The sequence below is a fragment of the Orcinus orca genome, chromosome 2 (genome assembly GCF_937001465.1).
Source record: "Orcinus orca chromosome 2, mOrcOrc1.1, whole genome shotgun sequence".
Taxonomy (NCBI): domain Eukaryota; kingdom Metazoa; phylum Chordata; class Mammalia; order Artiodactyla; family Delphinidae; genus Orcinus; species Orcinus orca.
In genome coordinates this window covers 10,197,507-10,220,962 of record NC_064560.1, presented here as the reverse complement: position 1 = coordinate 10,220,962, position 23,456 = coordinate 10,197,507, and the positions used below count along the sequence as shown (strand labels likewise).

At 37.1% G+C, this 23,456-nt stretch overlaps 1 protein-coding gene across 1 annotated transcript in view; it reads left to right on the top strand.

Moving 5' to 3' along the window:
* The window catches only part of MYO3A (myosin IIIA), a 172,237-nt gene that overhangs the window by 95,638 nt on the left and 53,143 nt on the right, over positions 1-23,456 (top strand). Inside the window, exons 17-21 of the mRNA XM_033407896.2 lie at positions 3,511-3,721; positions 5,505-5,652; positions 17,837-17,990; positions 19,360-19,448; positions 21,469-21,598. Coding sequence (XP_033263787.2) covers positions 3,511-3,721; positions 5,505-5,652; positions 17,837-17,990; positions 19,360-19,448; positions 21,469-21,598 — 732 coding nt within the window. The remainder of the gene's footprint in view (positions 1-3,510; positions 3,722-5,504; positions 5,653-17,836; positions 17,991-19,359; positions 19,449-21,468; positions 21,599-23,456) is intronic.

Below are 23,456 nucleotides of genomic sequence, written 5' to 3'. Positions count from 1 at the left end.
CTTCATGGCTACAAATTAAGTAATTACTGTAGAAAACATTTCTAAAGGCTAGGCTTTCATGATTATTTTAGGAGCTATTTACATTTCAATGTAAAAACACAGAAAGCATAATTAAAATTTAGCAAACTGATCTGAAAAAGAGTTAAAGTTGTTATTGTGATAACAATTTGGCATCTGTATCATTTTATAAGTAATAAAGACCTGAATATTTATTTTCGTACTGGATGGATTTTTTACACGCATTCATCTTGGGTTGATTAATTTCGGAGTCATTTTCTATGCAAGAAAAGTACATCATGGTATTTGCTTCAAATCAGCTTTTCTCTTACTGGCAGAGTTTGATGAATTATTTTAATAATTTAAGGTTTCTCACTGATACCGTCCAGTGGCAAAGCTTTTTAATTTAGAATATACCCTAATTTTTATTTTTAGTGTTGTCATATGCCTCTACAATTCCAGATTTGTTAAAGTTTCATTCATAACCTAGGAAATAATGTTATAAAATTTTGTTTATATATTTTTTTCTGATTTATACTTACTCAGGAACAGAATGATAATTTAGGATAATTTCAGAGGGCCACCCTGGTTTGGATCTGTCCCCAAATCCCCATCATCTCCATCCCACCAGCTTGGTAATACAGCAGAACAAGCATCTGAGGTTGGCATGTAATGATTGGCAGGTACCTGGAAACCTGTTCTGGCTTTTCATATATAAGGAAAACTTAATTGGCACATATGATATTAGGTTATCAGAAGCGGAAGGACTTGCCAGAAAACGCCAATGTTAAGATTCAAACCTCACCATCTGACCATAATTACAAGAGTTATCAGCAACCAACAGAATGAGTTGCAATAGAGCTATGTCGTAAATATGAGTTTCTTAGAAACTACCGAACTGAAAAATGATTTTGATGATTGGAAACCCATTTCCGTATAGCAGGAGACAGTCATATGGGTCACAGAAGGTTAATATTAATATGAATATAGTTAAAACTAATTAAAGCACTCATGGAAAATAGAAATTTTACTAATTTACATTAAAGTGATTTGTAATTAAAGTTACAAGGAATTATCTCCAAACCAGGGCCATGTTTCCAGATGATTTTACAGGTGCATGGTTTCAATCAGGCACCAGTTTTGTCCATTCTATCCCAAAACTCTCGCCCAAATACGACCTCTTGCCTTTCTCTCCATCATCATTATTCTCATCTAAGACACATCACCTCTCACCTGCACTAAGTGACCACCCAGTTGTTCACTGCACGTTAATTCTTGAACTTTTCCAGGTTGTCCTCCACAGTTCATTCAGGAACCATTTAACACATGTATCCGTGGTGTCTCTCAGCCTTCCTCTCCCATCCTTGTCCCTCTCCTTCTCCCCCTCTATCTTCCCACTTGTTCTTCTTGATTAGCTTCTCATTCCCTCTGGATAAAGACCATCAAGATGAGAACTTTGTCTTAAAAGGGGTTCTACTTAGCAGTATATCCCCAGGTAAAACACCTGGCATGTAGTAGATGTTCAATAAATAAATATATGTCAAATTAATGAATAATGGGGGAATAGAAATAGACATACCAGTCAATAGGAGACATTATTCAGAAACAGAGCGAAGTAGAATTACCAGAAAGGCAGTACAAATCACTAGGGAATCAGTGTTGTAGGGACAAGCAACTGGCCGACCATTTGGAGGAGGGGGAGTTTGAATCCTTCTCATACGCCATATACCAAAGTGTATTCCAGATGTCTATCAATTTAAATGCAAATAAGTAAATAAATACATACATACATAAATGTACAGGACAAAATGCATTTATATAACCCTGAGATGAGAAAAGACTTGAAGGACTTTATGTGCAGAAAACCAAGAGCAGAAATAATTTTTTAAGTGGATATTTGACAACATAAAAATTAAAGCTTTCATACCAAAAAAAGGAAAATAAATTAAATTGCAATGCAAATGAAAAATGAGGGAAAATACTTGCAATATATATATCAAAGCATTATTCTCTTTAAACTCTTATAAATTGATTAGGAAGAGATGAATATATCAATGAAAAATAGGCAGTTTACAAAATAAGAAAATGAAAATGTGGCAGTTTACAAAGTAAGAACCACAAATCACTAATAAAAATATGCAAATAAGAAAGTATTCAGCTTTGCTAAGAGTCAAAGTGAAAGAAGAAAGCATTCTTTTTAAAAATAATAATCCCTGGTGTCCATGAAATTGTGTTGAAATTATTTACCTTTCATTTGGCTGGCAGGAGTACAGTTGGTTCAGAGTTTTTGAAGAGCAGCTAAATAGAATATATCAAAAGGCTTATAAGTGTTTATATACTCAACCAATTGCTGAATTTAGGCAGTTTATGCTAAGAAAATAATACAAGACAGAAGCACAGATTCATGCCCAAAATATTCATCCTAGCATTCTTTACAATTGTGAATATATGGAAGCAACCTAAATATGCAACAATTTAAAAATTGATATGTTATTATATATGTCAGAATATTATGCAGCAAATTAAAATTATATCAACAAACAGTATTCAACAAAATGGGAAATGCTTAAGCTATTAAGGTAAAATGTATGTGCAGAATAGCGGTAATAAACATGCCTAGAAGGAAAGAAACGCAGAATGTTTTCTCTGAAGGTAAGATTTGTGTATTAAGCTTATATTACTTCTACATTGTGAAAAAATATTTTGTTTAAATAAGGTTCAACAATTTTAGCAACATAACCAAGAAATATCTTGTCCCAAGTGCTAAAACTAAATTTAAAATGTTCAAAATATTTTAAAAGGAGAACGACTGATTTGAGAAGTCAGCCTGTCTGTCCTGTAATAGTTTGGGTTAAGGATGTTTATTATATGCAACAATGAATTTTGTTCACTGAGTTAAAATTACCTGTGATATTTAATTAAATATTAAATATTTGTTTGGGCAATAAGTTTTAACAAACTTTAGTCATTGACATATATAACTGAAAAATAGTAGTATGATTAAAAAGTATATGAATGTCAAGACGTTTTATGCTCGTTTGTTTCCATCTTGCAGAAGTTACTTAAAATGCATTTGTTTGGGTATATCCCTGAAGTCTAGGTAACTTTACAATTAATTTCCATGTTTTGAAAATGTGTCTATAATAATGGCATCCAAATGATAGCAGAACTGTTCATTATGTTTTTAAGTATTTTAACATAATTCAGTGAAATTGTGTTTGGCATCACCTAAACAACCGCTGGTTTGTGTGGAAGGTCACTCTATCAGCCAGCTCAGTTTGGGTTGTGCTGTATTATACAACAGCCTATAGCTGACCAGTCGAGATAAGCGGAGAAAGATGATCTAGAAGAAACACAGGGCTCCTATTGAATAGGATATTCTTTTTATATTATAAAACCTTCACATGTTTATTTCATGTCATTTGAAGAAGGTGAATTAAGACATTTTCATTCTCTGGGAAACGACATCATTGTCATCATATCTTCTAACAACACATGTTTATTTATTTTTAGCTGCTTCTTTGCTTTGCATTCAAGCAGATGAGCTACAAGAAGCTCTCACCTCCCACTGCGTGGTCACTAGAGGAGAAACCATCATACGACCCAATACTGTAGAGAAAGCTACTGACGTCAGGGATGCGACAGCGAAAACTTTATATGGACGCCTGTTTAGTTGGATAGTCAATTGCATTAACAGCTTATTGAAGCACAACGCATCACCCAGGTAAAAAAACTTTATAGAACTTGTTCCCCAAACGTCAGGTGATGTAAATCTGTTTTCTAATTTACTGATTTGTCTGTGAGTCCCTTTGAAAATGTTTCTAATTGGTGTCATTTAATTATTAAACTTTTGTTTCTAGTTTAAGCTCTGCTTTATTTCCTAATGGTGCCACTTCATTGCATGAGGTAGCTATAAAACTTTAAAACTGCTGGGACACAGAAACTGTAGCAACATGAATAAACATAATAGAAAGTGATTTTTTAATGTGACTTCTTACTGTCAATTTATATGTTCTTTTAATTAGAAGGTGTACTGTGAAGCATATACCATTTTTTACTTGCAGAGAATGTCTATTCAGCAGTCCTTTGTCTTTGTTTTGAGGGATTGAATTAAATTTTCAAGGCAAAGGAAAACTTTCTTTTCATAGTTTAACTCTCATTATAACCCAGCAGGGGTACATATGATCTTCAATGAAATTTGGTTAAGAAATGCTGTAGATAGCTAATAAGTGATAGAGCAAGATGTGAACAGTAGTGTTATCTGACCATAACAGATGCAAAATGCAACTTAAATCTCCAGCCTGTCTAGTGCCTTATCTGAAATCGCAGCCACCATTGAGTGCTCTCTGTACACCAGGGATTGTGCCGAGATATATCCTTACATTTACATCCAAAGCTTTGTTCTCCTGTAAATTATATAATCTTTAGAAATTGGTATGTGAAAAATATGGTGGATTCCTACCTTAAGATCACCTCTTTCACACTTGCTTACTAAGCATAAAAGACCATTTCATATACATTTCAGGGGTGTAGGTCACTGTTATTTTTCCACTAAAATACACACCACACCATAGTAGCATTCAGACTATCCAGGAGAGTTAAGAACATCGAGGAATAACGTTCTTAAGTCTCTCTCCCTCAAAATTAGTGAACAGAGGTAACCATTGTGGAGGAGCAGGGCAAAGTTGCATCTGGAATATTGAATTGTGAAATAGTATTGAATTGTATTTTAAATTATTTCATTATGATATAAATTAATATATATTTATATCTTTCTCCAGGTTACTGTTCATCCCATATTAAAAATTATGAGTGGATAATTAAAAACCAAATAACAGTTCTTTAAAATAAGTAAAATATCTTTAGCAGGATGTTTTAATTGTCCTAAAATGAGAGACTAAATACTCTTTCACTGAATTTTTGCTTTTCTGGTATGGTTTTTACTGAACACATTCATACTATATTCTGAGCGCTGGCTAGGTTTTCCCTGTGATTCATGACTCTAGGAGTAGTTTCTGTAGTACAAGGAAAATATTATACTGTCTACATATTAAAATGAATGCTACCTAGTTAATGTTCTGTGGAGGGAAGCTTTTTCAATTAAGAAAATTTTCGCACGGACATATATACACTACCAAATGTAAAATAGATAGCTAGTGGGAAGCAACCACATAGCATAGGGAGATCAGCTTGGTGCTTTGTGACCACCTAGAGGGGTGGGATAGGGAGGGTGGGAGGGAGACGCAAGAGGGAGGAAATATGGAGATATATGTATATATATAGGTGATTCACTTTGTTATACAGCAGAAACTAACACACCATTGTAAAGCAATTATACTCCAATAAAGATGTTAAAAAATTTAAAAAAAAAAAAAAAGAAAAAATTTTCACTCTATGTCCTGGTAGTAGTTTCTTAAATCACAAAAGTGACTCTGAGATACCCTGCTTTGAATTACCTCCTAAGAAAATAAATAAGAACTCAAAATAATGCCTCTTCAATCTTCCAGTGGGAATGATGATGAGCTAAGCATTGGCATTCTGGATATATTTGGCTTTGAAAATTTCAAAAAAAATTCCTTTGAGCAGCTGTGCATTAACATTGCAAATGAACAAATTCAGTTTTATTTCAATCAACATGTGTTCGCCTGGGAACAGGTAAGTTGAGGTGCTTTGTTATATATAGTATAGATGCATGCAGTGTGTGTGTTCTGTGGAGAATTGTACTATGAAGCAGGATCTAAATCATAGATTGAAAGCCTGAAACATTTAATAAAGACCAAAAAAAGATTTCCTTTTCTCCATGCTCATTATAAAAACAAAAACAAGCCCAAAAGCTGGTATGCATTTAGTGTGTCTTGATACGTGATGCTGAGTGTACTCCACCAAAAATCACTGTACTCTTCTCCAAAACTTAGCACGTCTGAGTCCTTGCAAACAAAGAAGTTTCCTTTGGAAATTTAAGTAAGCAGATGTGTCTAGCTCTTTCTCTTTCTGTAGACTGCATAGCTGAAATTCTGTTTGAAATGTAAATATCCATCTAAAATGCATTAAACTTCAAAATTCCAGTTGCTAGGCAGCAGAACGCAAGATAATGGATTTGATGTAAATGCCATGAAACGGTAATTTTGTCACAGTACAATGTGTAATAATGATTCAGCTTCAAAAGTCAGAAACTCACTTGCATTGCATTTGGCAAAACGTTAGTGTTAAAATTATTTAGTTAATCAAGTCTAAAAGAAATAGTATTTTATATCATTTAGTGTGCTATTTCTCCTTTAAATAATATTAAATTGTTTTGTGTTTACTGATTAAAACTGAGGTTTTTGTTTAAATTTGAGATAAATTAGAGGTACATGAACCTCTTTTGCTTCAAAATATTTAGCCTTATTACAAATTTACTTTGAGATCGCATCTTGAAAACAGTGGTTGCACAAAAAATGTTTGGATTGTGACATTTCTTAGGTCAAAAAAGGGACATAAATTTAAAATTTTATCTGTGTTTGCACAGCTCTCATCTACCCCAGATTCTTGTTCATCACATACTCATTCTCTCACCCTCTCCCTCTACTCCTTCTCCACTCCTCTCCAGTAGCGCCATCCTTTGGCCTAGTTATATGATGAAATCCTTTAAAGTCTTTAAAAACAGAGCCCTTCTCCAGCCTGCTATGTCTGCAGCCATGGCCCTCCCCCTTCCCTTCATAGCCAGGCTCCTTGAAAACATATTCAACCTTCACTGTAATGTATTGATTTCTTCCCCGCCTGGGTACATTGAGTCCGTAGTATCTGGCTACTGGAAGGGCCCTTCTTAATCTCATCACTCATTAGTATCAGAAACATTTTAGTCTCCACATTACTATTGTCAACCCTGTTGACAGATTCCTGTTTCTGGAAAATCCCTCTTTTGTCATCCCTAACACGCTTTCTGTTTCTCTTGCTCTCTGATGGGTTCCTCCTTTACTCTTCCTGCACCAGCCCATAAATCCGTGGTTCTTAACCCTGGCTACATATGTGAATCACTTGGGTAAAATCCCAGTGCTCAGATCCTATCCCACACCCATTAAGTCAGATATCGTCGAATGAGACCTAGCTATCACTGTTTTTCAAAGGTTCCCAGTCTATTCCAATGTGCAGCCAATTACTGCCCTAAATGCTAGCTCCCAATGGGTTCTATTTTTGACCTCTTCTTATATTCACTAGGAAAGAATCTGTTTCCAATATTTCAACTACTCCCTAAATGCTAGGGATGCTTCAGTCCTCACCTCCAGCCCATGCCTCTCTCTAAACCTCCCCTGATTAGGACAGCTTCCAGAACTTTATCCAGAATTGAACCCATCATCTTTCCCTCCCACTTATATTCTTTCTTAGAGAATGGCATCTCTGTCCACCAGCTTACTCAAGCCAAAGATGTTATGTTACATTTCATTTCTCATTTCTGAAATCCAAAAAATCAGTGAGACTTATTCTTACTCCTCCCTCCCCTATGGTCCAGTAAAAACATTTGACATTTGACATTTGACATCACAGTATTTAGTTTCCATTTTTGCTCTCTCTCACTAGGCTGAAGACTCCTTGAGGTCAAGGACTGTGGGATTGTGTATTAATTCTTTTTGTATCTTCAGAGCCTGACATATAGCAAATGCTCAATAAATATTTATTAATCAATGTCATCTTGCTTTAATGACTCACAGTGTTCACAGAATCCATTCTAACCAGAAATTGAAATAAGTAAATATTTTTTGGTTTGGACTTTTTGATAGGGATCTATTAGGATTACTTGCTTCATGGGACCAGGTGTGACTTTGTGTATTTCCCCATCTGATTAATTAATTAACAACTTGTGTTAGCAGACTTCTATTATTCTTCTCTTTGGGGGGTTGAGGTTAGAACCTGATTTTATTGGAACTACCCTTTAAACCCGTGTACATATCTTTCAATAATTATTCGCTTTTCACTTTTTTATAAAATTGTAGTTTACAGTTCACTTTGATTGATAGCCTTGAACTTCATTCATCATCCTAACGCTCTTAATTGTTTTGTCTTTGGGCTTGCTGCAAATGAAACTACTCTAATATGGCTCCTTTAAAAATATCCTTGAGAGGCTTTCAAGACAAAACCGAGTCAAAATTGCCCCAACAAATTAAAAATGTAACTAGGATCCAAGATTATGCAAAGCACTTTGAGGAATTAAGGCCACTCCCAGTCCTTTCAATTGCCTTCCTAGGGTAACGACCCAAGCATCCCTACTTCATAATCTTACGGACCAAGCATTGGCAACTGAGTGATCAGGTCAGTGAATCTGTGATCTGGTGGACACAGGAGTAGTCAGAGATTCTGTTGGTTTTAACGTGTGTGTGCACCTGTTTGGATTTCTTTTTCTTTCACTCTGTCATTTATGTGTGAAAGCAAAAATTGTAACTGAGAAATGCTTATGTAGCTGTATGTATTAGCTACCACAGATAAAGAGAGCACATTTACACCAATTTCTATACATAAGAAACAGCTACTTAAGCCAAATCATTAATTAAAATCATGGTCACACTTCTTCTGGTCAAATGTAATCATAGGTTTGACCTAAGAGCTCCTTTGCTTAGTAAAGCTGTTATTGCTTATCAGGAAGATGTAATGTTCTCAGTTTCATGGACATACAAATGATCTATCCAATCTGAGCAAGACACAAGCCTTGGGTAGCATCTACACAGATGAAACCACTTCTGGTTCTGCTTTAATCAACAAATATTATCTTTATCGTCAGTCCTACAACATTGGGACATAAAGTTTGGCTAAAGGTGTTTCCTGTTTTTGCCCCAGTTCTATTTGCATGTGATGTACAGTAAAGTTGGTTATGAAGGTATTTTGAATATCATTTTCCTATTTCTTTCTATTAAAACAATAATCAGTAGACTACAGTAAAACATGTTTAGTGGGCTTCCCTGGTGGCGCAGTGGTTGAGACTCCGCCTGCTGATGCAGGGGACACGGGTTCGTGCCCCGGTCTGGGAAGATCCCACATGCCGCGGAGTGGCTGGGCCCGTGAGCCATGGCCGCTGAGCCTGCGCGTCCGGAGCCTGTGCTCCGCAATGGGAGAGGCCACAACAGTGAGAGGCCCACGTACAGCAAAAAAAACAAAAACAAACAAAAAAAAAACATGTCTAGTGAAAGACTTTATGACAGTGACCTAATCCATAGTTTGTTGAGTGGATAGTTTTGTTTCTCAGAATGGTTGCCTCCAACTAACCATTTGTATGCCTTTTGAAACATATTCCTAAGTCTGGGAACCTCATTTAAAAAAAAAAATTATTTATTTATTTGGTTGCACGCGGTCTTAGTTGCGGCATGTAGGCTCCTTAGCTGTGGCATGCAAATTCTTAGTTGCAGCATGCATGATCTAGTTCCCTGACCAGGGATCGAACGCGGGCCCCCTGCATTGGGAGTGTGGAGTCTTCTCCACTGGGCCACCAGGGAAGTCCCTGGGAACCTCATTTTTAACTCACTGGCAGCTATGCCTCTTTTCTTCTCAAAACCTACATTTCTATGGACATAAATTATACTCCTCGTAATCTCAACCCACAACAAAGAACATCCAGAACTTGTATCTTTTTTTCTCCTTACTATCTAGATATTTAGAATGTCTAAGACAGTAGGTCTAGAGTAGTATTGTTTTTCTAATGTGTATAATATATAGCTCCTGAAAATTGTCTGGTTTGATATTTCATTTGAAGCTAATATTTGAATATAACATTGGAAGCTTCCATACTTTTACAGCACTAGAAGAACCATTTGACTTTAATAAAATTTAAAGGAACAATTTATGTCTGAAAACAGTAGTTTGAAAGTTAGATAATAATCTAGGTCCCCTCCCCTGCAAATAGGTGATGAGGAATATGGTTGTAATCTTTTAAAATTCAAGACTCAATCAAACTCTGCTAAATAAGTTGCAACTGAAAAGTGTATACTTTTCTGTCAACTTTATTAATTCCACAAATAGAGGATTCCTATTTCAGCCTTCCCTATTTGATTTGTAGAGCATTATTTTATGCACATTGTTTACTTCCATATTTTTCAAAAAGCTTTTAATTAGCAGCTCAAAGAGCAGCAAACAAGCCATCGCATTTCTAATAAGGGAGGCATCTTTTCGAAATAGCCCTCACACTGAATCTCCATGGTAATTTGTAGCCAAGACTTTGCTTTTATTGGGTCTGTTTTTGCTTATTTTCTGGTTTTCTTTCATATAAAAGGGAGCTCAATGAACACGAACGATGGATTAGTCCCCCTGGGCATGAGTTTGAATTGGAATAAATGCCATTGTTCTTTAGGCCCAGAACACATGTATGATACTACAAAGCATTGCTCTAGAATCCTGAAGATTCACTCTACTTCCTCATATGCCCATCTATACCTAGGATAAGCTTTCTGATCCATTAGTGCAGCACATTTTTCTGACTGTTAACTGAGCTAAAGTTTTTTGGGTTTTTTTTTTTTTTTTTTTTGGCTGTATTGGGTCTTCATTGCTGCGCGAGGGCATTTTTCTAGTTGTGGCGTGCAGACTTTTCATTGTGGTGTCTTCTCTTGTTGCAGAGCACCAGCTCTAGGCGCACAGGCTTCAGTAGTTGTGGCACACAGGCTCAGTAGTTGTGGCTTGTGGGCTCTAGAGCACAGGCTCAGTAGTTGTGGTGCACGGGCTTAGTTGCTCCGCAGCATGTGGGATCTTCCCAGACCAGGGCTTGAACCCGTGTCCCCTGCATTGGCAGGCGGATTCTTAACCACTGCACCACCAGGGAAGTCCCTAAAGTTTGTTTTTAAAATGAGCTATTAATATTTGTTTTGCTGAAATATAGGCATACATGTATATACATATATAATTTATATATGCACTCATGGGTTTAAAATTAAAAGTCAGAAGTCATCTTATAAGCAGGAAGCTATTTACAGCACGAAATGGAAACAATAACTGCAATTATGGCTCTGGCTTCTCACAGAAACTGATGTGTATGAATTTTATCTCCAGCTGTTCATATCCTAAAGTTTAAAGCTTTTGAGGATTTGAATGTGGGCTCCAACACATAATTTGTGGCAATTACAAAGAACAAAGATTCGTTCAATTACATAGTATCTATCCTTGCAACGTTTTTTATCATCATAAAGTAAAAAGAATCAGTCATCTGGTAAAAAAAATATGTGGGTAATTCGAAACAAACCCCTTATAAATGTCTTCAAATTGTTTTGCTTGCAAAGTGTGAATTTTTATCTCATATCCAGCTTTCTTCCCTATTGCACACACCATATGTGTGTGATGGTGGTGGCATTTGTCTTATGTGAGCTCTCCAAGGGATAAAGGCAATTTTACAGGCATTTTCCTTAAGCATTAAGACAGCTGTACATTAAGAAACCCTTGGTATGCAATAAATCTTCCTTTATAAATGCTTGGCCAAGTTTTAGGCTACTGTTTGAGATCACACACAAATGTTCCTTAAACTTCTCACCTACTAAGTGAGCATGAAAGCTGGTACCCAAATGAGTAGATACACGTGGCACATCCCTGCAGCATCTCCTGGCTGTGAGCGGGCCACCCTCCCTCTCTGGCTCCCGCAGGCAGCCTCCTGGACTCCTGGGTCCTCCCCGTCCCTCCCTCAACACCCATGCTGCACTCGGTCTGCTTCTTTTCTATCAGTGAAGTTGGCCAACACCCTGAATGTGATATGAGGATTTGTGGTACTTATTTTGACAATTTGATAATATTTTTAAAAATCTTTTAATTATGATTAAAAATAATTTTGAGTGAAATATACAGTGAGGAGCATCAATCCGTATACAGTTACTATAGGAGCATCAATCCGTGTACGGTTACTATAGGAGCATCAATCCGTATACAGTTACTATAGGAGCATCAATCCGTGTACGGTTACTATAGGAGCATCAATCCGTATACGGTTACTATAGGAGCATCAATCCATATACGGTTACTTATAGGAGCATCAATCGTATACGGTTACTATAGGAGCATCGATCCGTACACAGTTACTATAGGAGCATCGATCCGTATACAGTTACTATAGGAGCATCGATCCGTATATGGTTACTATAGGAGCATAGATCCGTATACGGTTACTATGGGAGCATCAATCCGTATACGGTTACTATGGGAGCATCAATCCGTATACGGTTATTATAGGAGCATCAATCCGTATACGGTTACTATAGGAGCATCAATCGTATACGGTTACTGTAGGAGCATCGATCCGTATACGGTTACTGTAGGAGCATCGATCGTATACGGTTACTGTAGGAGCATCGATCCGTATACGGTTACTATAGGAGCATCAATCGTATACGGTTACTGTAGGAGCATCGATCCATATACAGTTACTATAGGAGTATCGATCCATATACAGTTACTATAGGAGCATCAATCTGTATACAGTTACTATAGTTTTCTACATGTAAGATTAGAACATAACATTGACAAACTGAAATAAAATTTTTTGGTAAAGACATAGACATGACAGTAAAGCAAAAATAGTTTAAGGTGAAAGAGATCCCGGCGTATAGAAAACTACATGTCATCTGAATTCCTAACTGAAATTCCTCCTTATCCTAAACCAATACCTGTCAATAGAATATAAATTTGTAAAATCCTTTATGGCTTTTAAAGACTTTTCAAGGTTAGGTACCACATACAAAAAGTGACTAGATGAAACTTTTCATCTCAAAATGTATATATCTCTTTTTCTGAAAAAGGAAGCTCTTCTAGAGAGCATCATTTAAATCTCCTTTCTCCAAAGTTCTTAAATATATGTAAAATATAACATGTATATTTTATTAGGAATTATGCAAAATACTTTCTCATTAGTTTACTTGTCAAATTCTGAATTAGTGACCTATGTCATTTCAAATGAATGATGATCAACATTCTCTTTGGCTTGCTATTAACGTAAAAATGAACGAAACCGTTGATATCAGCTTTGAATAGAAAATACCGAAAGAAATAGATTTCCAATCATAAATTTTACTTAACATCAAGAGTTTAGATTTTTACAGCATGCATATTTACCACTGTGCTTTCTTCATTTTTAGTTTTTTTTTTAATACTTAGCTACTTCAGTAAAATGTTATTACTAAAACTAATATGTATATATAGAAAGAGAGCAAATGATAAAGCAAATGCAGTAAAATGCTAGGGATCGGGGAACTTGGGTAAAGGGTACGTGGGAATTCTTTGTACTGTTCTTGCCCCTTTTCTGTTAGTTTGAAATTATTCCAAGATAAAGAGTGGCAAAATTTCTTTTTTCACTATAATAAACATACTCAGTGCACCTCGAGTACTGATAACACCCTAAATCCTAGATTTTCAACCTATAAAGCCTTTCTCTTAGAGTGAGTAACTTCTCAATGGTTTCTTTCCACGCGGGCAGTATTTTCATGAGTGTGTACACTCATATGAGAAGTTGGTGAGTAGGAATTCTTTTACTAAAAGACAGGCGTCAGGGAATAAATGTGTATGTGGCTTCTTCCCCCTTGTAAATGTTCTGTCAACAGAATGTTTATTCATTTATTCATTAAGTTTCACAGCACAGTCAGGCAGTTTTGGCATTCTGAAATGTTAGAACCAGAAGAAACCTAAATAGATCATTTATATTTCATAGATACAAATGACTCCCTGTGACTTGCCCAACGTTCCAGGCTGGTTAAACAAAGCCAGGGCCGGAATCTGGGTCTTCTGATACCCATCCAGGATATTCTCACGAACAAACAAATAAGCGAAGTTCAGAAGAAACAAGGAACTTACAAAGTATTCTCTTGTACAGAAGAAAACATGCTCCATCTAGTTGAAGAAAGAAAGAAGGAAGAAGGGAGAGGGGAAGGAGGGGAGGAAAAAGAGAAAGACAGTATTTTCACATGAAAGGCCAAGGAGAATCAACGTAAGTCTGGAAGGAAGGAGACTGGAGAGAACAGTAACACTGAGGTGGTTGGCAGTGGTGACAGAGACTGTGACAGCCGGAGAGCTTAGAGACCACCTAACAGGAAGGATATAGACCTAGGAGATGGAACAACTGAAAAAGAGAATATAGCAAAAGCAAAGAAATCCTAGGATGTAACTTAAAGGTTGGAATGGAAAGGCAGAGAGCATTCTTGCTATGCTCTAAAGGGCAGGAACTCTACCTTTTTCATCTTTCTTTCTACCTTCCCCAGTCCCACCTGCCCCTAAATATACACATGGCAGGTGCTCCACAAATGTTCAAGGAATTTCACTATGTAGCATTGTCTGCAACGATCTACACAGAGACGGTGCCACAAACCTAGGCGAACTGCAAATACCATCTGATATAAATCCCATTCATTCTTCTCCCATGACTTGAAGCAGAGAATCATTAAAAAGTGGACTAAACTTATAAAAATGAGAGATAGTGATTTATGACTTGAAACAGCAAACACAGAGAATAAATATTGAGGATCCTCTAAACCAACTGTTAAAATACTTCCAGATTCTAAAATACCTAAAACTGTGGAGCAGTGTCAGGTAATGGACTTACCTACATGAGAAGGATATGACTTCATTTCCCAGGTGCAAGTTCAGTGTAAGACTTCAGTGTGCCCTGTTACTGCATATACCCATCTTGCATGAAAGAAAATACCATGTAAGCCAGACTCCTTGATTGAAACCTTGATTTCGGGAAGCTCTTTTTGAAACTTCAGACTTAGCCCAAACTACCAGATGGTAGTAAAAACATATTCTCCAACAGTAAAATGATAACGTGGTGCTTTGGGGGGATAGGTAAGACCTGTTTATCCTTTACATGATGATGCAGTCTGCTAGGCTGCCTATATACTGTGTATACTTGAAAGTTCCTAAGAGAATAGATCTTAAATGTTCTCACCAAAAAAAAAAAAAAAAAAAAAAAAGGTAATTATGTGGTGGGATGGAGTTGTTAGCTAACTCTGTGGTGGTCATCATTTTTCAGTATGTAAGTGTATCAAATCAAGACATTGTACACCTAAAACTTACACAGTGTTCTGTGTCGATTCTATTTCAATAAGGCTGGGGGAGGAGAAGGAAGATAATTTCCCAGGAAAGTCACTCAGAGCTCCATTCATTCATTTGTAATTTATTTAACACACCCAAGTCTCCCTAGAGACAGAGGAAAAGGCTACAGAGGGGAATAAAAGTTCTGTCCTCATGGAGTTTTCATTCTAATGAGAGAGAGGGAGGATAAGTGAAAATGCTAGAAATACTGTGAAGTAATTTAAAGCATGATGGCTGGGACAGGGCAGGGATAGAGAGTGACCAGTGGAGGAATGGGTATTGCTGGGTCAGACCAGGAGACGGGGAAGGGGCTCTCTGAGGGGGTGAGACCTGAGTGATACGCGTGGAGCCTTTACTGTGTTGGTGATCCATGCTGAGCAGTCCACGCTTGCATTTTCACCTGCCTTAGGAGCATGTGGAAGCTTGCAGCCCTATCAGTGTATGGTGGCCACCCTCCCACGCTGCTGTGTGAGTCTGAGGACTCAAGGTAGTGATCTCAAATCCCTCCTGGGGTGGCACTTTGGCCCAAAGTATTTAAGCTTGTTGTTGAGGCCATAGCTGCGGATGCATCTTCCATAGGCTCTCTTACTGCTATGTCCTTCCACGCCTCATACTCAAAGTTCAATGCAGAACAAGGAGATCTTGTTTCAGGCATGAGGTTTTCTAACACCCACGGCTTCTCACTTCCTTTCTCCTTGATGTATGCTTAAAATGATCCCTTTTTCAAAAGGGAATTGGGGGCATCTCCACAGAGTAGGGATTATATATGTTAAACAGCTCAGCTTTACTGTAGTTAACAGCTCTACTCATCTGCTTTAAATGTATTTGTTTAATGTACAGGACATAGAGGACTTTCTGAGTAGTTACATGAGCTACATTTGTCCACATATACTTAAAAACAACTGAACATTTCGAAATCATTACGGCCATAAAAATACATAATATGTTGTTTTAGGCGTGATAACTTTACTAAAAGCGAGTGCTTGGTGAATCCTGAGTGACAGCATTTTTTCTCCATTGGTTTGCCTGGAGATACTAACAAGTATCTTAAAGGTCTAAGCCCATTGTTTTCCAAGTTACTCTGCTCTGTATGACCTGCCACTGAAGCACTCAGCGGATTTTGACACAGGCAAATGGAAGTGACAAATGCATTGATTTAGACCATAACCTTGAACGCTTTCCACAGAAAATATACAAAACCTCTTTTGAACTTTGCAGTTGCCATTTAAGCTATAATATGCTGTCAGCATAATGTGTCTGACAGTCACGTAATTCTAGGTCTGTGTACATCTCCCAAGGTTACCTTCGAGTGAAAAAGCTGTGAAACTTCAAACATTGTTTCCATTTTTTGTACTGGGTAAACTGAATGTCTTTCAGGTGATCTAACTTTTAGACCAGTGGGTTCTGCCTCATTTTTACATATTAGATTTTGTTTTATTTAAAAATATACATTTACTTTTTTTCCTGGTGACACTCTTGACTGTGATTTCAATTTTATAAGGCCCCAAAAGCAGAGATTAAAACTTTGGCTTATAAAATGCCCCACCTGCCGTTGGCTAAATTCGTCCATGAAGATCCCAGAAATAAATTCTCTTTCTCTGAACTCCTGTAGTACATGGTACCTAGCATTTATCTATCCCGTGTTACCTTGCATTTTGGGTATTTATTTACAAAGCTAATCACTCCAATTTTATCTTAAATTCACTGAGGACAGAGAGTTTGTTTTAAACATCTTTTTATCACCCATCACAGTGCCTTATTATAAGGTGTTCAATGAAAATATTTAATGAATTAAAGAATATATTAAAATGGTAATGAAAGTAGCCTGTAACTTTCGTTTGTGAATGGTGCAGGGCATTCTTCCCCAGTCAGTAATTATTTGATACACTTCCCCAGTAATAGTTGCTTTATCACCTGAGAAAGTGGGGGGAACCCTCCATGTAAGCATCACTACAAGTCCGAGTTCAGAGGTCGTCTATGTCCTGTCTTTTACACATTGCAGCACTGGGGGTGAGGGGGACCCAGTATGAAGGCAAAAGTCATAGAAGCAAAGCTACAGCACAGTTCTTCTTGTCCATTTTGTAAAATAGATCATCAGTATCTATGTTGTGCTGGTACCAACATCTTACAGTAATTATTGTTTTTATTTTATGCATTTTATATCATACTCCACCACAAATGATTACTAGTGATTACCAGATATTATTACCTTGTTAGATGGAGATTGTTACTTCTGTTTAGTAGATGAAAAAACAGAAGTTTAAAGAGTAAGAAAATTCCAAAGGACTGTATGGCTCGTCAAGTGGCAGAGCCCAGATGGGAACCTACGTGTTCTTGGTTCTCCAGCCATTGGTTGTTCCTGTGACCCACAGCCGTTCACCCCAAACAATGTAAATGTCATCATGACTGAAAAACTATGTTCTTGAGAGATCCAGCATTTCTGAATTTAGATAAAAGGCTTAAATTGGGGGAAGTGTAACCCTAAGATATACCTAATTAATATTGTATCAATTCTGGATCATGATTTTATTACTGCTCATTAACAACATAGTCTCCCGCATCTGGAAAACTTGAGATGCCTGTAATTCTAGTATAGAAGCTAGAAACTTTTTATTACTACCCTGAGTATCATCAGTGCTAACTTTAATGAACTGGCACTTCTGGGGAGAGAGAAATAAAATGATACCCTCAGTTTAAGGGCAAGGTCGTAGGGAGTAATTTTTTATCATGTGTGTAAAGTAGAATTTTAGGTAGTTGCTGCCAAGTTACATATTGTTCACAAAATTTTAAGTGTTTCTATACATCTCATGTCCCGTTACAGAATGAATACATAAATGAAGATGTGGATGCTAGAGTTATTGAATACGAAGATAACCGGCCTCTCCTAGATATGTTCCTGCAGAAGCCAATGGGTTTACTGTCCCTCCTCGATGAAGAGTGTAGATTTCCCAAGGCCACTGACCAAACTCTTGTAGGTGAGTTTTAAATTCAGTATGTCTACATAGTTTTCACGTAATACGGTCATGTAGTTATGAATGACTTAAAAAAATGTTTTTAAATATCTAGTAGAGTATTGCTGTGACAAAGCCTGCATATCTAACTTTGGGGAAGAGGCTTTGGATCTAATACCTAGACCAGTGAATGTTTATAATAGGGTGAAATATTTAGTGATGAATTAAACAAGTTTCAGTATTGGACTTCTCCTTATATTATGGTAGAGCCCCAATCATAGGATTTTATGTTAGAAATGACCTTAGTAATTATCCAGCCCAAAACTAGAAATTGGAGGACAGGGCAAAAGGACAGCTCCAGAATTGGAAATGAGATACCTAACAGGGAGGAAATAAATTCATCTGTGATGTTCTCGTCATTTATCTGACTCACTGATTGCCTATTCTCTCCTCTAGTTGGACGATACTAGATGGAAAAGAAAATAACCCCAACGTGGTGGGGAAATCATTTCATACTAGTCCCTTGATTTTGATGTTAAAATGTACCTTCTAGGACATGAAATAACAGAGAACTTGTGCTGGTAAAACTGTTGTAGACATGCCTGTATGATCCTATTGTGTTTCCTATGTAATCAGTAACAACCTATAGCTCTTCTTATAAAAAAGAGAACCAAAATACCAAATTTCTAGGCTCATGGCTTCACATCCAGCTGTGTTTCAAAGCTCTCTGGACAATCTCAAGTACTTAGTTTCCTCCCTCTGTACCAGTGGTTCTTAAAATGGGGTCCCCAGGCCAGGAACATCAGTATCCCCTGGGAACTTGCTAGAAATGTTAATTTTTGGATCCCACTCCAGACCTGTTGAGTCAGAAACTCTGGGGGTGGGACCCAGCAGTCTATTTTAACAAACCCTCCAGGTGATTCTGCTGCTTGCTAAGGTTTGAGACCTGCTGACCTAAATCATATTGGAATGGTAAAATTCATGATCTCAAGTTTTGCCTTACCATTTATAATTATATTACAAATCTGCTTGTAATAACTATATAAAATTTTCTGTGTTTATTCACTGCACATTTTCCATTTTATGGTGAAAGAGATGATTCTGTCAGTTGGTTTTTTGTTTTTTGTTTTTTTTTTTTGCGGTACGTGGACCTCTCACTGTTGTGGCCTCTCCCGTTGCGGAGCACAGGCTCCGGACGCACAGGCTCAGTGGCCATGGCTCACGGGCCCAGCCGCTCCACAGCATGTGGGATCCTCCCAGACTGGGGCACGAACCCGTGTCCCCTGCATCGGCAGGCGGACTCTCAACCACTGCGCCACCAGGGAAGCCCTCAATCGGTATTTTTTGAGGCCCTCCTACATGCTTGATATTGGAGTTAAATTTTTTTCTACAGAAAAATTTGAAGGTAATCTGAAATCACAGTACTTCTGGAGGCCTAAAAGAATGGAAGTTAGTTTTGGAATTCACCATTATGCAGGAAAGGTAAGAACTCTGAAACATTATAACTGAGTTTCTCTTTAGTCTTTCATTGAATAATAAGGCCGCGAAAATTATGGCCCAAAATATTTATAGATGGCTGTAATGATATAAAGAGTACATCTTTCTGATCCTGAGGTGTGGCTTGGCATGTGGTTGGCTGCCAATGGGTACCTATTTTTTTCTTTTTTTAATGATAGCTGAGAACCTTTTGTATAAACTGCCTTCTTCAGACTTGAGTTGCTTCTCTGTCCATGGCAGCCTTTGTCTTTCCTCCTTCCCAACAAGAGAAGGTACCAGGCTGGAGGTACGGCCAGATCCCTGAGCTGATTAATTAGAATTAACTGATGGACTGTCATGCAGTCAGAGGAAGCAGTGTTTATGCATTGGTGGATACACTTCCTACACCAGAGCATACCTCAGATATGCCATCCTACATATGGAAAGAAACCCAGGAGACAGTTTCTTTCCCTTCTGTAGAGAATAACAGGTCTTTCCCTCACAATGATGTTATAAATATTGGAGGACTAAGAAGATATTCAAATCAAGAAGGAATTCATAGACATATACAAACAAAATAAAATACCGCAGAACCCTGAGCGTTCTAGTCTAGTAGAACTTCTGTGTCAGTCAGTAGTCCAGACTTTAGTCATTGAAAACAAAATCTACCTTAAATATCACAGTTATAACCTTTCTCATGATTTTCAGCATGTGATTTTCCAAATAAGCCTACTTTAAAATATTCATTAAGAATTTCCTATGATCATTTTATCCAGTTCTTTTAAGATTAATTTATTTATTTTTGGCTGCACTGGGTCTTCGTTGCCGCGCGCGGGCTTCTCTAGTTGCGGCGAGTGGCGACTACTCTTTGTTGCGATGCGCGGGCTTCTCACTGCGGTGGCTTCTCTTGTTGTGGAGCACAGGCTCTAGGCACACGGGCTTCAGTAGTTGTGGCACGCGGGCTCGGTAGTTGTGGCGCATGGGCTTAGTTGCTCCGCGGCATGTGGGATCTTCCTGGACCAGGTCTCGAACCCGTGTCCCCTGCATTGGCAGGAGGATTCTCAACCACTGCACCACTAGGGAAACCCTATCCAGTTATTTTTAACAACTGTATTAGTCTTTTGGGCTGCCATAACAAAAATACCACAGGCTGAGTGTCTTAAACAATGGAAATTTATTTCCTCACAGTTCTGGAGGCTAGAAGGCCAAGATCAAGGTGCCAGCACATCTGGTGAGGTCTATTTTCTGGCTTGCAGATAGCTGCCTCCTCCCAGTGCCTTCATATGGCCTTTTCTCTGTGTACGTAGGAGGGGGAGAAAGAGATCTCTGGTGTATCTTCCTCTTCTTACAAGAACACTAGTCCTGTGGGATTAGAGCCTCACTCTTACAGTAAACTTCATTTAACTTTCATTACCTCCTTAAAGACCTTGTTTCCAAAATACAGTCACATTGGGGATTAGATTTTCCACATATTAATTTTGGAGGGACACAATTCAGTCCATAACAACAGCCACATTGGACCATCCTAGAAAAATCTTTGGGTTGCACTGATCTTTAAAAATCTTAAAATTATTTAGAAGTGCCAGAAACACACACACCCACAGTGTATTTAGACCACGCTACTCCTGCGACTCAATCTATAAGTGCCTTTTCACTGCAGGTGAACCAGTTTTCACAGAAATGAGAACACCTTGGGGGCCCCAACCCTCCAAATAGAGAAGGGAGACCCACAACATTGCCAACATGATATAATAAATGGGAGGAATCAAACCTCTTTGATTATTTCAACCCAAATACAATCATTATGACACAAATTTTTCTCTGAAAAGATATAATGTGAGCCTGGAGAGGTTCACTTTTCCAACCAAGTTGTAAGGGACTACCTTTGTAAATCCTCGTGTACCTGTCACTTAGCGCTAAGTAAAGCTCTCAGTAAATACCTATTGGTGATGATAATGATGCTGCTGATGAGGATGAGGGTGGTGACACTGACTGTGACAATGATGATAACATGCTTTATCAACAGGTCATCTATAACGCAAGTGGGTTCTTAGCTAAAAACAGAGACACCCTCCCAACTGATATTGTGCTCCTTTTGAGGTCGTCAGAAAACAGCGTAATTCGACAGCTAGTCAGCCACCCTCTAACAAAAACAGGTAAGCCGAGGCAGTTTCCTTCCATTTTTTTTGGTGCATGAGTTGGTTTTATTTTTACAAAGAAGCTAGGTTTCCATTAAAGAAAAGTTTTGAATTACTCACCAGAAAATACGGTGGTGTCCTAGCTGCTCACTAAAAGAGTACCGTCACCTTCAGAGAGTTCAGAATTACCTGCTGTGTCAGGAGTGGGCAACATTGGATGAGCCTTTGAGATTCCACAGGTTTAGTGAGTTCTGCCTAATTGATTAAAAAGTTGTGTGCCTTTTTCCAACCAACCATATAATCCTTGCATTTGCTCTTAAGTAGAAAAAAAAATGTAGTTTGGTCTTTTTCTTTATTGGAGTTCAGAATTGTTCTCTGCACTTCATTTTTTATAGTTTGTTGAGGTATAACTGACACACAATAAAGAGCATATATTTAGACAGTAACATATGATGAGTTCTTGACGTACATAGATGAATTTTCTGCATCTATTGAAATTATCATTTGTTTTTGCTTTGTTTTTGCTTTATATCTATAAATATGGTGAGTTACATGGATTGATTTCTGAACGTTTTACCGACTTTTAATCCTGAGAAAGTCTTTTTTAAAAATGTTTATTGAAATATAGTTTTTTTTATATTGGAGTATAGTTGATTAACAATGTTGTGTTGGTTTCAGGTATACAGCAGAGTGATTCAGGTATACATATACATGTATCTATTCTTTTTCTAGTTCTTTTCCCATTTAGGTTGTTATAGTATATTGAGCAGAGTTCCCTGTGCTATACAGTCGGTCCTTGTTGGTTATCTATTTTAAATATAGCAGTTTGTATATGTCAATCTGAAATAGCTTTAGAGTAGGTTGTATCTTTTAGGAAAATTTTCTGTTTAATCTGTGCTGTCAAATTTATTGACATAAATTTGATAATATCTATTTAATCTATGCTGTCAAATTTATTGACATAAATTTAATAATAACCCCTATTATCCTTTGAATGTCTGTAGATCTTGAGGTTATATCAGCTCTCTTATTCCTGATATAGATAATGTATGTTCTCTCTCATTTTATTCTTGATAGATTTTCTAGACGTTTATCAATTTTATTGATATTCTCAAAGAACCAACTTTTAGTTTCATTGATTTTGTCTATTGAATTTTTAGTTTTAATTTTGTTGATTTTTTTTTTTTTTTTGCTTTTGTCTTTATTGTTTTCTTCTGTTTCTTTCAGGGTTTATTTTGCCTTCTGATTTCTGAGATGAAAACTTAAGTCATTGATTTAAGAAAATTTCTTCTTTTCTAATATAGGCATTTATAGGGGTTATTTATAAGTATTACATTTAATTTCTAAATATATTGGGATTTCCAGGTATATTTTTGTTATGTACTACTAATTTAATTTTGTATTGCTCAGAAAGCATACTTTGTATGATTTAATTCATTTAACTTTATTGAGACATGTTTTATGGCCCAGAATATGCTCTATCTTGTTTTATGTTTCATTTGCACTTGAAAATAATGTGTATTCTGCTGTTGGTGGGTGGAGTATTCCATAAGTGGCAATTAGGTCAACTTGGTTGATAATATTGGTCAGATCTTCTGTATACTTACAAGTTTTCTCTCTCCTGGTTCTCTCAGTTACTGAGAAAGTGGTTTTGAAATATCTGACTATAATTGTCAATTTATCTATTTTTTCTTTCATTTCTATCAGTTTTTGCTTTATGTACTTTAAGGTCTGTTATTGGATGCATAACATCTAGAATTGTTATATCTTCTTGATGAATAGTCCCCTTTATTATTACTAAATAACTCTTTTATGTCTGGTAATATTCTTTGTTCTGAAATCTACTTTGCCTGATATTAATAGGAAGACTCCAACT